The sequence below is a fragment of the Berghia stephanieae genome, chromosome 10 (assembly GCF_034508935.2).
Source record: "Berghia stephanieae isolate SIO BIC M18660-M18661 chromosome 10, UCSD_Bste_1.3, whole genome shotgun sequence".
Taxonomy (NCBI): domain Eukaryota; kingdom Metazoa; phylum Mollusca; class Gastropoda; order Nudibranchia; family Aeolidiidae; genus Berghia; species Berghia stephanieae.
Window position 1 is genome coordinate 27,907,980 of NC_088369.1, and position 17,397 is coordinate 27,925,376.

The 17,397-nt window shown below is 34.6% G+C and overlaps 1 protein-coding gene across 1 annotated transcript in view; it reads left to right on the forward strand.

The window, feature by feature from the left end:
• LOC144980917 (retinoblastoma-associated protein-like) overlaps window positions 1-13,092 on the forward strand; it is a 34,510-nt gene extending 21,418 nt beyond the window's left edge. Inside the window, exons 18-27 of the mRNA XM_078928836.1 lie at window positions 885-1,030; window positions 1,878-2,053; window positions 3,234-3,298; window positions 3,885-3,962; window positions 4,317-4,421; window positions 4,825-4,941; window positions 6,809-6,861; window positions 7,155-7,278; window positions 10,921-11,014; window positions 11,437-13,092. Of these exons, the coding sequence (XP_078784962.1) occupies window positions 885-1,030; window positions 1,878-2,053; window positions 3,234-3,298; window positions 3,885-3,962; window positions 4,317-4,421; window positions 4,825-4,941; window positions 6,809-6,861; window positions 7,155-7,278; window positions 10,921-11,013 (957 nt within the window). The 3' untranslated portion in view covers window position 11,014; window positions 11,437-13,092. The remainder of the gene's footprint in view (window positions 1-884; window positions 1,031-1,877; window positions 2,054-3,233; window positions 3,299-3,884; window positions 3,963-4,316; window positions 4,422-4,824; window positions 4,942-6,808; window positions 6,862-7,154; window positions 7,279-10,920; window positions 11,015-11,436) is intronic.
• The last annotated feature ends 4,305 nt before the right edge of the window (window positions 13,093-17,397 follow it).

Here is a 17,397-nt window from a genome sequence, read left to right on the forward strand (position 1 = left end):
TTGGATAATTGTCATTAACAAGTTTGGTGTTTTATAAAAGAAAAGAAAATTTGATGTATTTTCTTAAGGGAGAAATTCATTTTTCTTTTCCCATATTTTTCTGTGTATTTTGAAATATTCTGTTTCAATTTGGAGGGAGCTCAATGGAATTTTTTTTTTCCTGGCACACAAATTATATGTACATGCTAAAATGTGGATACAAAGTTTAATTTTTACTTGGACAGCTTGTTGTTATGAGAAAACTCTTTCTATTAGATTCTTGGTTTTACGATCTGATTAAAAAAAAAAAGATAAAAAATTAGGCCCTTCCTTCCGCCTAAGTATTCCATGAAGGAAAAGATAATCTATTAATGAAACCTCTGATATCACCATGAATCATCAATGTTGTGCAAAGTGAGCAAATGGGGGATTCATGAGCTTGCCAAAGGAGAAGAAAAAAATGAGAGTGCTTTAAGTAGGGCTTTAACCCAGGTCACAGTGCAATGTCTTTACTTTTCAGCCTCTTTGCCCCCTGAATCATCTGTCGTTTTGAAGAGGCATTCTCTTTGGAACTTGAGAATTTCAGTTTGGAAAATATTCATTGCTAATAATTGTTTTGTTTTTTTCCCTATTCAAATTCATAATTGTTCTGATTAAAAGCATGCCAGTTCTTGGGCTAAACATGATTACAAGAATTTGCCGTAGGGTTATTGAAGACTTCCTGTGTCATTAAGTGAACAAAGCATGTGTCAAGGCTTAAACTACAAACCATATGACTGGGTGATAAGTATGTTGACATAAATTTTCCAATAAAGGATGGATTTAATTGACACGTTAACACAGGCATCCCTCCTCACTTTCTGTTAGAATAAATAAAAAGTGTCAATATTATCCCATCACACCAGGGTTCCTCATTGTACGATGCTTTAGGTCGATGTGGTGATGTGCCATCCATATCTCCCCCATTCACGTCTCCGGTCAAGACTCCTGGTGCTGGAACAACAACCCCACTGCATGGACACCTCAATGGCTCAAAGTGTTCTGTTGAATTGTAAGTAGCTTGATTAAAAATGAAATATAGTTATTATGTCCTGGGATGAAAACTAAGCCTCTAGAAGCTGTGGACTATAAAATGTACTGAACAGAAAGAAATAGAATTCAGGGAATGTTTCAGGCCCAAAGTGGTCCTTCAGAGCCAATTGGCTCATGGAGCTGGATTTTATCCTGGTTTCTATAGTATGAAATGGACAATAACAATTGCTTGCTATCCTTTGGATAGGATGATAGTCTATTGCAGAGTACTTTCCACCAGATCTAACCAGTGCCCAATCTTGTCAGCACCTGGGATCGATCATGGTCCCTTTGCGTGTGAAGCGAGTGCTCTACCAACTGAGCTATCGGGACCCCCAGGCTCAAACCTCTTCCTTTTGCCAACAATGAAAACAATAATATACTGTACAGGGTGTCAGATCTCTAGAATATTCCATGTCTTCAATTGTTGACTTGTCCGTTATTTTGGGTTTTTTTAATATGATGACCAGCCTCTGCTGAGAATTCTCAATAGTTTTTTGAAAGTTCCTGAATTTAATGGCAGTTGCTCTTTACTTTGTTATGTATATCACCCATTTTTTATAAATTTTTTTTGAGATATGTAAGGTATTTGCATAAAGGAACATAATTTTTGTGAAAATTTCCCCATGTCTTAATTTTTACAAAGCACCTGTATTTGTTGCAGGCACAGAACTAAAAATATCCATTCTTGTTGTGTACCGTCTTCCTTGTCTTTGGTTTTTAAATTGTTCAGGAAGTGTTTGCAAAACCTATCAACCAAGATACAATATACCCTGTCAAACAATAAACCTTTTCAAACAATTTACATTTCATTTTATCCACATCAGATTTCTGTCTCCAATGCGTCCCAAATCGTCTATTGTGCCCCCTTCACAATTATTGCCAACAACTACGACATTATCATCATCTTCTTCGTCACCGACAAAACAAGAAATCCATGATAATCCAGATGGATTAAGGCAGCAACCAAAATCACAATCTTTAACCCATTTTTTTAGTAGAGGTAAAGTCTTGTTTTTGAGTTTAGTTTTTCATTTTTTTACATGGTCATTTTTTCATTTTTAAGTAAAATTTCCTCCTGGTTTGTGTTGTTTTTAATAAGTTTATTCCCATAATTTGTCCTGCCTTGATATTTTGTCTTTTTAAATTTTTTTTTATTCCCCCTACCCCCAATTTACCCTGTGTTTTTAACTAGTCGTTTCTTATCCACAGTTCACATGTTTTTTCTTTTGTTTGTTTGTTTTTTTGTTTGTTTTTGTCTATTTCAACTTATTCCATTTTGTTAAATTAAAATAGAATAAATTGGATAGTTCTTTAGATTTAGAGTTAATGAGTTTAATCCAGTTTATGCATGATAAAAGATGGTAACTATTGCGTGCTATCCTGTGAATAGTAGGCTGGACAATAGCAGAGTACTTTCCCACAAAGCTAATATTACACCTTGGCTGGTGTCTTTTGATCTCCCATACTGGGTCAAGTAGGTCTAGCTTACGTCTCTTCTGTCCACCTATGTCATATTTTTCAGGACGCTCTCTTTTTATTGTCTGGAAGCGAGATTACTTCATTGTGCTTTTATTCTGGCAGTCTTGTTAGAGGGGGGTTCAGGTATTGCACAGCGACTAGGGTCGAGACCCATCTTTTTCCTTGTGCTAGATTATCAACCCCCAATTTGACCCCTTAGCATTTTGTTTTCATTGTGAAAACTCCCAACTGCTGGGAGAGAAACAGTCAGATGTATAGTTATAGTTTTGGGAGGTGATATTTTTTTCCTTGTAAATCATCTCTCTGTCGTGTATTGTTGTTTTTGTGGTCTGTTGTTTTGAATGTATAATGTATTTGAGTGTGTTCCTCTTTGTGGGATCCTGTTCTGGTGTCTGGATGAGACTTTTAAGTGATCTCAAACTAAGTACACTGATGATTTGCTCTTGTAATTTACATCTGTTCCTTATTAAACCATTCCATTTTGTCTTACTTTTCTCATTTATTTGTAAATCTAGAATTTGTTTACTCACCCATTTTCTTTCTTTTTATTGGCACTGAAATGACCTGTGTCACAAGCGCTGCGAAACCCTTAAAAACAACATACAAAAACGAATCCAACTGAATTGATAACATTTGAAATGAATTGTAATTTATCTAAAACAACGAGCTAGTTGTAAACCCTTCTCACATCTTTTTTTCAGTATCTCGTTTAGGATTTTATCGGCTTTGCAAACTGTGTAGTGCTTTGGATATTTCAAAGGATATTGTAAGTTTTCTTTACTCAACTTCTTTATTATTTTTCAGTTTTGGTTATAATAGATTGTAAATTGTAGGTTTTACAAAGTTTTATTCTTTTAAGTCACTTACCCAGCCCTCTATCCAAGAGATCTTTGGTACTTTTCAAAATTGAAAAAAAATATATTCAGTTACACAATCTAAAGGGAAATTGACATGTACATAGTTTTATTCAACTACCATTATCATGTAAAAATGGAAAATAACAGCTGTTATAATATGCTGTGATTTGTCAGAAAAATGTAAATAAATATGGGTAAACATAACCACAACCAATTACAGACATTGTCGGTGTTATTGTTGGGTGAGTTAATTAAGGAGGATTTTAAAAAACCAGTTTATCAAAGAAAACAACTCCAAAGAAAAAGTAAAGGAGAAAAAAACCCCAAACAGATCTTGAATGGCTCCTCAATCATTGATTTGAAATTTATTTTTGTTTCTTTGCCATTGTATTTAAGTATACAATAAAATCCTTATTGCTCCCTTACCTAATGATATTGTTGATTTATTTCGGGATGTGAAGTTATTTAAACCCATATTCCATTTGATTCCAACAGGAGCACAAAATATGGACATGTTTTGAATACTGTATAACCAAGAAACCAATGTTGTTAAAGAATCGTCATCTAGATCAGGTATTTGTGAAAGTTGAAATCTTTTGCTGAATTAATCAATCATCTTACACTCATCATTCTTTGAACTTTGATTTAATTAGAGCTTTCCACCATTGTGCTTACTCAAATGTGAGTAAGAATAATATTAGCTTTTTTATTGGTATTGAATTTTGAGTACTTTTTTAAATAATTTTTTTTTTTAATATATTAATATTATCAACATATCTTCAGTCATATCCCAGATTTGCCCAAGAATTTTCCCTTATTTCTAAAATGTTTTGCAAGTCTGTTATAGTACTAGGATCTGTGCAGGTTTAAGCGTTTTTACAATAATTTTATTGTTGTTTTTTTTTTTTTTTTTTTGTTTTGTTTCAGATTGTGATGTGTTGTTTATATGGAATTTGTAAAGTAGTGGAACACGAACGACTGTTCAAATCCATAGTCAATCAGTACAAGACACTTGGACATGCTAGGCAAGAGGTCAGAATTGTTGCATATTTAATGACTTATTTCTAGCCATTGGGACGTTATTGCAAATCATCTCATTATATAATAGTAGTTGTCCCCTTCATATCTTCTAACAACTGAATTTCATTGAATGCTTTGGCATTGTCAAATAGAAAAAAAAAACCTATAAAAGGTTTAGTTGAATCAGAGGTGCACTGTAGTAATAATACTGATAAAAATGATAATAATAATAATTTTATTTTTCTTCTTCTTCTTCTTCTTCTTCTTCTTCTTCTTCTTCTTCTTCTTCTTCTTCTTCTTCTTCTTCTTCTTCTTCTTCTTCTTCTTCTTCTTCTTCTTCTTCTTCTTCTTCTTCTTCTTCTTATTATTATTATTATTATTATAATTCATATCTATTGACCGGTTGTTATTTCAGACTTACAAGAGTGTCTACATCAGGCCAGATGAGTTTGATTCCATCATCGGTTTCTACAACCGAGTTTTCATTCAAACGATGGAGTCCTACATCAAACAGTTCTCTCTTGCCAACAAGGTTTGTCTGCTGTCTGATATCAGACCAGAAAGAGATTATGTTCATTTATATGGAATGTTTCCATTGATTCTCTGTGCGCATTGTTCTTCATACTTGTTCATTTATTCCCCCAGCAGGCCATATGAGACCAAATTTCTCTTTCGTACAGTCGTCTGATAGAACCCATGTAGGTTTGAGCACTCTCACAATAATTTGTCAATCCTATTGCTGAATACTGATTTACACCCGATTTTAGTGAGGTAATTTGTGTAAAACGCCTTTAACAAGGCACAATGCTTGAAATGTTTGAGCTAAAGACTTTTACTCTTTGACAATGGGTAATAGATATCTGAAAATAGCCAGTGACGGGTAAGAGTGCTATTACAAACAAATGGGTTTAACAGGTGAATTTTATTATATGAACTGTAAATATATGTGGTTCCATATCTCCAACTTTGCCTGGGGTGATAAATGAAGCATTGTGAAACACTTCAGCATTGTAACACTTTGGAAATGTGCCATATAAATGTTCACATTTGTCTTTATATCAGTAGTGGAAGAGAACTCAAAATATCAACCTTTATTCTTTTCTTTTCTTTTTAATAATCAATATGGAAGAAAAAATGAAGATTTATTTGGAATATTTTACATTTAAGTACAGTAAGTGATTCAATAGTTACATTTCAAAATGGATGACTCTGGATATTTGACAAATAGGACGCTTTGAAAGAGGAAATTTGTTTCAGTCAAATTGGAAATGCTGTTTCAACATCACACTTCAACATTAGAATCATAATTGTTTATTTGTTTTTTAAGTCTTGTTTCTTCGCTAATTCCAATTCTTTTTTACATTTTCCTTGTCTCATAGAGGCAACTGCTTATCCTTTCTCCTCTCTGAGATCTAAGACTTGACAGGCATACACTTTATCCTTTACAAATCACTTGCCATCCTCCCTGCCATTTGGCTAAACTAGATTTAGTTTTTTAAAAACCCAAAAAACTTGAACTTTTATATATAGCGCAATATCCACTAAACGTGATCAGAGCGCTTTACAAGGGGTCCCTGACCAACAGCAACATGTGTAACATGTAGAACGAGACATGATGCATGTTAGGCAGTACTACATGTTTTTTACGACAGAAACAATGCTGTTAACGGCCAGGTACTCGTTTTACACCTGAGTACGGCAAGAGAATGTGAGTAAAGAGCCTTTTCCAAGGATTCAGCTATGCGCAGAGCGAAGCTCGAACCCAGGACCTTCCAATCCATAAGCGGGTGTCATACCACTAGACCACATAGCCGTACAGTTAAAAGGCACCCATACTTATACAAATAATTGATGATTTTCTCATCACTGAAGGAAGTGGTGATTTCATGGTCATCTACAGGTTGTCATATTTCTGACAGGTGGATGTTGTATTATAATTTTTGTCAACACTGTTAACGAACAATTGAATGAATGATAGTGTGCTCTTAGAATCTTCATCTGTTCCCTATTTGAACCATTCCCCTTTGTCTTACTCTTCTTATAAAATCTAGAGTTGTTTTTTACAATTCCATTTTCTTTATTTTTACTGTCGCTGAAATGACGTAAATGTGTCGTAAGTGCCGTAAAACCCTTTAAAAAAAATGTGACTATATCATTTTCGGAAGCACAGCAATATTGTATTTGTTTCTTACCCAAGATATACCAAGTTCAATGCTCCCTCCATGCTAATTGGGCTTGAGCTGGTCACCTTGAACTTGCTCTCTGCACACTGCACTGTGATTGATGCTTGTATTATTCCAGCTTTTAATCAGAATCAACTCTCCACAAAAATATAATACGAGGAAGGGAATTCATATATTAATTCATTAATTTATTATTTCTCAAATATCTCCCACCAGACACCCCCTGTGTCTCCCAAGCCAAAACAAGCTGTTCCATCCCCCACCTACAGGTAATAAAATACATTACTGTAGTTTTCTGTTTGATCAGTTTGTTAATTCTTGACTTTTCAAAGTTTGACTAAATTCAGGTTTTACAAATTTTGTTTTGCTCACCAATGCATCTCTTCATTTTGAACTATCTTTATTTATTTGTGGTGTTCATTTTTCAGGGGACACAGATCAAAATAGATATGTTTGTTGGAAGTAAAAGTGATAATAGGCTGCTATAGGCTGTATAGACTGGGAAAAGCAATCAATATAACAGCTTAAAAAAAATCTACTGTGTTTGGTATTTCTTCCTCAGCCTCCCCGGCAAGAAGAATTTTTATGTATCGCCCATGAAACAGTCCCCTTTCAAGGCGCCCGCCTCCCCCAGTCAGCTAACCCCGTCCACACGAATGTTGTACAGCTTTGGTGACTCCATTGGGGTAAGTTGTGACATCTCTTTTTGAATTAAAGGGGACAGGGTTATTGTGAAAACTGATCAAGCCAAGAAGATGAATCAAAAGGAATTGGAACTGTTTTTTTCTTTTTGTCGTTGATAAAAAGCTTTTAACCCATTGCTGGCCGGGCATAATCTGAAAAAATGTCTCTTGTAGACCATGCGAGGGGAGATACCTCTTCCAAATTGCATAGTACACTTCATAAAAAAATTCATTGCAAGAATGTGAGGCATGCTAGAAACAAAATAAAAGCTGTTTTGGAAAGAAGAATGAATGGCCTTTAATTTGATGTATGATTTTGGACTATTGATTTATATTTTGATTTGAAAAAAAAATTAAAAGTTGAAAAATATGCAATAATATTAAAACACATGAAATCCATTGTCAATGTCATCAAAATTCGCATCCAACTCAACCTCAATGTCTGATTCAGTGTCTGAATGAGCACTATCATCGTCACTGTCCAATAAAAAACGTTGATCACGCCCGAGAATTGAGGAATTCAAACGCCATTCCAGCAACAACAAAAAAAGAAAAAAAAGGACGTTACCACAACCGATTTGGTCGACAAACTTCAAAAATTCACAGCAGACAAACGAATTGAGATAAAAACGATCGGGAAATTTTAGTTTCACTTTCACTCTTTCTCTACTTTCGTTTTCTAAATAAAAAGAAGTGGTTCTACACACAAAAGAAATCCTTGCTGAAGTAAAAATAGACCAGAGAAGGCAAGGGCACAATTTAAGAATAAGAAGTCTTCAAAAATAGAATCAGGGTGTCCAGCGAGGTCGGATAAGTTGGATAAAGTCGGATTTTTTACCTTAAGGTCGGATTGGTAGGACAAAGCTGGATAATTGCACCCGAGGTCGGATTTTTTAAGTGATCGTGCGATTCCGAGCGGAAATGCGAAACGCGTTTGCAACGAATATAATGATTGCTACAATCAAGTCGACCTAAGCCTTCCTACCTATGAAAATACTGGAAAATACCGAATCCGAATAAAGGAGAGTTAACTACCTTGAGAGCTCTTCAATGTCGGTGATAATTTGATACAAGTATTGACCACATGATAGACTTGATCATACGGTTCACTTTCTTTCACCTCACTTTTGGCGTTCGTCTAATCCGCATTCATTTTCATCTCGCGAAGTGCCTCTTTTCCTTTTGGATTATACATTTTGCGAAATCTTAACTGGTGTTGTTCAATTGAGGACTATTATTTTCATTCTGCCTTTGTGCCTCCTCTTAGTCTATTCTTGTAGATCTAGTAGATTAGATCTATAAATCGAGATAGTAAACTGTGGCTCGTTGCTAGATCTAGAAATCTAGATTAGGCCAATTTTAAATTTTGGCGGACTTTGTTTTTTCTTTGTTCAATTCATTGCTGTTGCTTTTACTCATTATCCCACTATGGGAAAGTGCTATTTTAATCAAACTTGGCTCAAGGATGAACGTTTTATAGAATGGCTTGGCTGTGATGTAATAATAATAATAATAATAATAATAGATCTTTATTGTCCATAAATATGGCAATTTGTCATTTAGTTACACGTGTTATAACGTTAAACGATAAATGTAACATTGAACAGATATTTCACTCCTACTTATTTTCTCTCTCTCTCTCTCTCTCTCTCTCTCTCTCTCTCTCTCTCTCTCTCTCTCATTCTCTCTCTCTCTCTCTCTCTCTCTCTCTCTCTCTCTCTTCCTCTCTTTCTTTCACACGTGCGATAAACATATTCATTTCGTTTTCAATTTGTTACGATTGTGGCAATTCGACACCAAAAATTATCATCATTATCAATTGGTCAGTTAATCTTACATTAAATAAATTAATCAGTTAATCAGTCAACGAATCAATCCTTGGTTTTTCTGTACCATATGAAATATTCAAAATTTTTATTGCTGATGGAACGAACGTTGATTTATACTTGTTAGTACTACATTTAATCTGACAAAACCTTCTCCCAGATGGTAAAAGACTAAATTCATGGTATAAAATATGTTTTTTATTGTTGGTAATTGAGAATGCTTTCCTTTCTATTGCTTTTCCATGAATACTTTCTACATCAAGAGGATGGTTTATTATTTTTGATGCCTCTTTGATAGATTTTGAAATTTTTGATTTATCTTTAAGTCGGCATCCTCCAAACCATATGGTGCAGCCAAATGCAATTACACTTTTAATCAATGTAAACAATGCTGAAGGTTTTTTTTGCCGTGTGTGTCGACAAAATTACACCATAGGTTTGTCAGGGATTAAAGCTTTGACATCATACATGGGGACTGCAAAGCACATGAAAATTTTTCAGGCATCAAAGCAAAGTGTGGGAATTTAAAACTTTTTAAAGACAAAGCCAAGTGCTAGTGATTGCAGCAATAGTAAATCTACCTCCAATGCTGTAGACACTGACAGTTCAAGTTCAAATGCCTCTTCTGTGGCTCAACCAACCACTAGGACGCTTAATGCTCATATAAGCGATGAACATGTTTTAGCAGCAGAAATTCGTTGGGTTCTACACCTTATCAACTCACATAGCAGTGGGTTAAAGACACGCAGGGGCCGTGCTTTGGCTTTTAAATTGCTAGGTAGGATTTTTTGGGGGGAGGTAGGATTTTTAAGTCTGATAATCTGCTGGACACCCTGATAATACTAGCAGAAAAAGCATCTAAAGTATGAATTGAAGTTATTTCACAACTTCATGGACTTCAGAAAAGCCTCTGACTTGACAAAGTTGGTCATGGTGGTCTTAGGAAAGTAATGAGAATCTATGATTCTAATGAGGGTTTTGTACAAACAATTGCAGCTCTTTACAAATATACTAGTTCTGTATTGAAAACAACAAGATAGGGAATTTTTCAGCACAAATATTGGTGTCAGACAGGCTGTATAATGTATATTTTCTCCAACACTATTCTTTAACTACCTGGAGAGAATATTACAGAATACACTACAGAATCATCAAAAGTACACTTTTAATCAATGGCAGACAAAAATGTAACGTGCATTTTGCAGATGATATAGATCTGCTGGTATGTAACCAATAGAAGTTATGGAGTTTTTAAAAGGACAATGTGCCAAAAAAAATCCTCTGATTGTGATATATTAATATGAAAATAGAAAAATCCCAGATATTACTAAAAATCTGAAGAAATACACAAGCCAAAATTGCAAGGGATGGTTCGAAACCCCTTTTAAATATCTGAGTGAACTGCTGACGAAGGATGGAACGAGCAGATCAGAGGACAAGGCAAGAAATGGAATGGCAAGATTGGGAAAGATGTTGAAGAGTCAGGTGAGCTTTGAAGTGAAACTAAAACTACAAGTGCCTGGTTCTATCCATACTAGAACACGGATGTGAGGCCTGGACTCTGACAGCTGATTGATTTGACCGTGTGTTTTTGGAATTAGAAGCTACAAGAAACTCCTGGGGAGACAGATATGATTAAGATAAGCCTCTAATGAAGTGAGCAGCAATTCTTACTACTCAAGGAGACAAATAAACAATAGTTTGCTTATGCTTTTAATAGAAATTGAAAGTGATAAATTTTTGTCCGCCTTTATGGATGTTATTTCGCAAAAATATTTGAAAGCATATGGCCTATAATTATTAATACTCTCTTTTCCAGTCATCAGAGAAGCTCCACATGATCAATGAGAAGATGTCAGCAGCTAAAAGGCGAAAGATGTCTGTCACAAAGTGCCTCAGCTTTGATGCCTGATGTAAGTTTACTCCCATGATCAAGCTTTTATACACCTGGCATTAATTATTTAACTCAAATGTCCGGATTTAAAGAAATATGAAATAAAAGCTTAAAATCAAATTCACAGACAATGATATTAACATTTTAGGTTTGCCCTTTGTCAACAAAACATGATGAATAAGAAATTATAGAGAAATGTGAGATGAGACGAAGGTGTTGTTTAGGCAAATAAACAATGATAGGATCTCCCCCAAAAAATGAGTAGGCAAGTTTCATTTCCCCCTCCCCACTTTGCATCTCTTGACTTCGTCTTCGTTTTATTACCCACTGATTAATTTTTTTGGCAACTGTCCCACAATTCACAAAAAAGAATCCTCAATATGCATGGCTTTAATAATCACCTTAACTGTTTTTTTTCTTCTTTTTTATTTAATCCAACAGAGTGCCCTGTTCTTGGCAGAGCAAACAAGGGCAACAAGTGTTAAAGAGTTTCACTCTGACAATCTATCTTGGTAATGACGTGGAAGCATTGATCACTCAAATTTATCCAAAACGCGGTTAGGAATCCTCCCTGTGTTATTGTTTTCAGAGTGATATATGTACCTCTGGACCCACAAGATTGCAGTGAAGGTTTATCTGGATCTTGTTCACATCTGTAAGAAGTAGAGAGCAATGGGGGCTGTCTGAAGCCTGGGATTGTACAGGTGCTACTGGAAAGGCTTTGGATGGAAACAATACAATGAGTATTTCGGGTTCACACCCTTTGTCAGCAAAACAATCAGCAAAGGAAAGTTGAAAAGAAATCAGACAAAATGTAGTGAGAATTGTAACATGTTTTATTCGGAGTATGAATAAAGCTAGCGTGACATCAGTGTGGCACATTGACGCCTTGTTCCCGTTTCATTCATAATCCAACCATCAAGGAGAACACATGCTACAATTTTCACTACATTTTGAATTATGTTTTCAATGTTCCTTTCTATCGGAAGCCTTTGCATTTTCACCTTATCTGTTGGAATATTGCCATTAAAATGGTAATATCTAGAATCGTGCGTGTCGGTTGTTGCATGGTTGTTGCAAGAATTGTTAATAGGATGTAAAATTTAAAGAAATAAAATATTCTCTGTAATGTTTTGTAGATTGGTTATGATTTATCATAGATGTTGTTTAAAGAAATGTATAAGAATGGTTAAATGGAACTTGTATTTTCTCCATAAGCCTTTAAAAAATAATAATTTAAAGTTATTATTAATATTATTGTTATTATCATCATTATCGTCATCACAAGCACTGGGTGGGGTTCCCGACCTCCCATAGTGGGCAGGGAGGTACTTGTTGTCTTCTATCCCCCTTTCTCTGTTTTCCAATTGCTTTCATTCTTTGTCTTGGAATGAGATTACTTAATTTTGCCCTGACCCTGGCTGAAGTCCTTTGCTGGGAGGGAAACAGTCGAATGTATAGTTATAGTTTTGGGAGATTATATTTTTTCCTTGTAAATCATCTCTCTGTTATGTATTGTTATTTTTAAATTTAACATATATTTGTAAACATTTGATTGTATTCCTCTTAGTGGGATCTTGTGCTGGTGTCTGGGTGAGACTTTTAGGTGATCTCAATCTAAGTACTTTGATAGTGTTTCCTATTTGAACCAATTCCCCTTTGTTTTACCTTTTCTTGGGTGCTTTAACTGTAATTCTAGAACTTTTTACTATCCCATTTTCTTCCTTTTTGCTGGCGCTGATATGACCTTAATGTGTTGCAAGTGCTGTAAAACCCTTAAAAACAAACAAAAAACAATCATCACAAGCAGCATTATTATATCAATGGTCGAGGTCGAAAACTGTTCAACTCAGCTGGGTGGGGTTCCCAACCTCCCGTAGTGGGCAGTGAGGTACTTGCTGTGTCTTCTATCCCCCTGTATCTGTTTCCAATTGCTTTCTGTCTTTGTCTTGGAATGAGATTACTTAGTTTAGTCCTGACCCTGGCCGGAGTCCTTGGCTGGGAGGGAAACAGTTGAATGTATAGTTATAGTTTTTGGAGATGATATTTTTTTCCTTGTAAAACATTTCTCTTTTATGTAGTTAAAAATAAAAAAAATTAACATATGATTTGTGAACAATTGAGTGCATTCCTCATCTTGTGATGGTGTCTGGCTGAGACATATAGGTGATCTCAAACTAATTACACTGATAGTGTGCTCTTGGAATCTACACATGTTCTCTATTTGAACTATTTCCTTACTTATTCTTGGGTGCTTAAATGTAAATTCTAAAACTCTTTACTATCCCATTTTCTTCCTTTATACTGGCACTGTTTCAAGCGCCGTAAAACCCTTAAAAACAAACAAAACAAGTTCAACTCAGGAAAACCTGACATGCAGGAAATGAACTAAATGACCAACCATATAAATGAACATGAACAGTTTCATCACATATTGAAATAAAGCATTTTCATTGGACAGTTTTATATATTTATATCGACCTGATAAGTCATTGGTTGAAGAGTGGTCTTACCTAAAACTAGAAAAGATATTCTTGGAATTTAATGGTTTTGCAACTGAGCCCTTTGATATATACATTGTATTTTTATTTCTTTTTTTCACATGAAACTATTTTGACTTTTGAAATTTTACTTGGCAATTTATTCTATTAATCATCATTATATTCATTTATTTTTTCTTTGCAATAACCAACGTTGCAATTTCTTACTTAAATGCTGTTGCAATATTGGCTGGTTTTGAGCCATATACATTCATAGAGCAGCTCTCTGCCTGTTGGGAAAGTGTCCCATGTGGTTTATACTATATTATACACCCCATGCAGAGATGCCAACCTTTACCAGTGCCAGAATTCCAGAATTTCATGGATACTTTAAAATATCCTAATTTATACTTTAAAGAATTTTCTTATTTATTTTTTAGAAGGGAGGGGGTTAAGCTGGATACTGAAAATAGCTTATCTCTTTGGAATAATATACATGATATAATTATATGTATATATTATAGATATATATTTTTAAAAATTAAAACGTTCTAAAAGACAGCATACATTACATTAACGCTTGAATTTCAGTACAGGTTGGCATCCCTGATGTTTGTTTTTTTTAATACTTTTTTTTGTGTGAACTATTAAGATAATTTTCATTGTAAGGATGTGACGAAGTGTTTTATTTGTTTTATATAAAAGTATAAATTAACTAGCTCTGAATTTGATATTACTTTTTTTTTATTATTCATATTGATAATATTGTTTTATAACATTACTTTATCGAGAGAGAGAGAGAGAGAGAGAGAGAGAGAGAGAGAGAGAGAGAGAGAGAGAGAGAGAGAGAGAGAGAGAGAGAGAGAGAGAGACAGATGGTGTTGTTTTGAGTGTGTTAGAAGAAAGAGAGAGAGTGTTATAAGAATGTGTAAGAAGAAAGAGAGAGAGAGAGAGAGAGTGTGTTGTATGAGTGTGTAAGAAGAAAGAGAGTTTACCAAATGTGTCGTTCAAATAAACTTCAATCTTAAAAAACTTTTGATTGTTGTTTGCCTTTATATTTATGCATAGAAGGAGTAGGGTTGGTTCACTCTTTTTTGTGGATGAATGGTGATTTTTACTGATAGCATCACCCTGTATCAGTTATCCATTTGTGTCGTTGTTCCATTTGATATTGCCTGCGCTTTGGCATAGAAGTGGACTTGTCTTTTTGTGAGAGATGATCATTTTCCCATTAAAATTAAATAGCTAGATGTCATTGTCAGGTTTTGAAGTTTCTTTTTGTAACCATTTGAGTTGAGTGTATCCCTTTTGGTGGAGAACATGGAGCAGTGTCTGTGTGGGACTTTTATAGGGTTTCAGACGAGACACAACAATATATTGTGCTTTTTTTTTTTTCTTGTTTTACACTCTGGGTCAAGAAAATAAAGCTACAAGAAAGAGCTCTGACCAGCAATAGAAAATAAAAACCTTTATGGGTTTTGAAGCTGGGACCCACAGCTTTTTTATTCTTTCATTCAATTTCATATGCTTACAATGTCTCAACCGTCTCTGTGTTAGAATTGAGAAGGGAGCTTTTGCCAAACTTTGATGGTGTTTGTGTAGGTCTTTTTCTGGCCCCAGCAATTGTGACAAGAACTCTATATGGATAATACTACGCTTGAGACCGCTTTTTTGTGTTGTTGATGTTTGTTAATCATCTCTCTCACAGCTGGTTCCAGGATTAGTTTCTTATTCGTTTTTATTGAATCGTGGTTATTGAAATGTTTTGGTTGTAGTTCTCGTTGGTACAATGCATGGTTGTCAATGACTTGGAATTTGTTTTTTAATATTCTTCCACATTGGATCTACATTTGAGTTGACATGATCTGTTATTCCCTCTCAAACCATTACGTTATGATATATTTTTGTGTTGAGAGAGTTCATAGCTCAACTGCTAAGTCGCTAATAAACTTGTGGTGAACTCATGACATTAAGGAGTCTCGAGAGGGACTCAAGATAGTTACGTTGGAAACCACATTCCTTGGGACTCGTGGATGGTGTTGATTGTAGAGCATCTTTCTCATGGCCAGCGGAGGTGCTATACAGTCCACTATGAGAGGCAGGAACCAGCTTAAGGGAAATTCCAGCCACCTCAAATGATAACAGATACCATCAGTTTATAATTTCTTCACCCTGGAATAATTGAACAACAACAACAAAAAAGACAGATTTCAAAGTTTTCTTTTATTGATTTCATGGAATAATTATTGTATTACTCAACGGACAATGGTCAGTGATGAATCATGAAACAATACTTTTATCTCTGGATTATCAAGTTATGAAAACAATAAGTGTATACATTGATGGAAAAAAAAAATAATTGGAAATTAAAAAATCAGTCTCTAGCTCATCTCATTGAATCACTAAAAGACCCCATATTGCATTCCAGAGGTCAAAATCATAGACACAACATTACTGTAGTTGATTGTAAAATCATCAATGCCGTTTACCGATTTAGAACTAACAAAAACAACATTGATATTTTACAATGTATAAAGCAAGAAGAGGTCCTTTCAGCGGTACCTGCTCTTTACCAACCATGGCATAAGTCGGGGTAGGATAGGATGTGTTTATTTCTTTACTATAAATTCAAATTATTAAAGATCTCAATTGAAATTGAAGGCTTAATGAAAATTCAACAATCAAAAATGTCTCTTGGCAAATCCTGACATAATAAGTTTATCATCATAAAAATCAAAGTCATGGCTAATGAAATATGTGTGATGTATTATTAATACTTGACCATAATCATAATTATGGGATGCATTACCATAATATTTTGTTACTTGTTATACATGAACATGAACACAATTTAAAGGCTGGTCATATGAGACTCAAACTGACATTTTGTCTGGGTGAATAAGAAGCACCAAATGGAATCTGGGGGATACACCAGTGCAGTCGATTGATTTTTACCAAATTAAGAGTTGCTTTTATATATATTTGGTTACAAAAACTACCATCTGTCGGCATGGCGTAATATCACGATGATCTGTCTGTCTGGTCATCAAGTGCATGGTTGACAAATATTTTATAGGTTTTGTTCTGTAATTTTTATGATAATCAATCCTACAAAACCTTACATTGTTATTGTGATTCCTATCTGCTGTAACTAGTAAAAAAGCAATGTGTGTATTATCAAAATGATCAAATTTGAGATTTTTATTTCGTTTATTTTTAAGGGTTTTACAGCGCTTGTGCCACATTTAAGTCATTTCAGCGCCATTAAAAAGACGAAAGAAAGGGAGAGTCAAACAATTATAGCTTTTTACACTAATGAGATTACATTTATTCTTCTTAATACAAGCATAATTAATGTTCAATAAAATATCATAATGTAGGCATGGAATTCAATGTTTAGCATTCAGTCTTCCCTGCAATTTCTACCAGATTGAGACGAGTCAATGTGTTACCGTGTTACTGTGATGATCACAAGATTAGAATAGGATTTCTCAACATATTTACAATGCTGCATCAACAGCAAAGTAGGAACCGTGAGTCATTAATAGTTTAGGAATTGTTGAATAAACAGTAGGTATCAATTTGATGTCAAGCGGCAGTGACAAGGTCAGTCAGTGACAAAACAGGGGTCAATAATAGCAATCTTTAGAAGTGCTTGCGACACATTTAGGTCATTGCAGTGCCAGTAAAAAGGAAGGAAATGGGATCGTCAAAAAAGTGTAGATGTATTAAAAAACACACGAGACTAAGTAAGACAAAGGGGAATTGTTCAAATAGGGAACTGATGTAGATTCCAAGAGAACACTATCGATGAGTTTAGTTTGAGATTACATCCAGACACAAGCAGAGAGTCGCACTAAGTCTAAGAGGAATACAGTCAAATGCTTACAAAACATATTCAAAACAAAACAAAAAATACAGT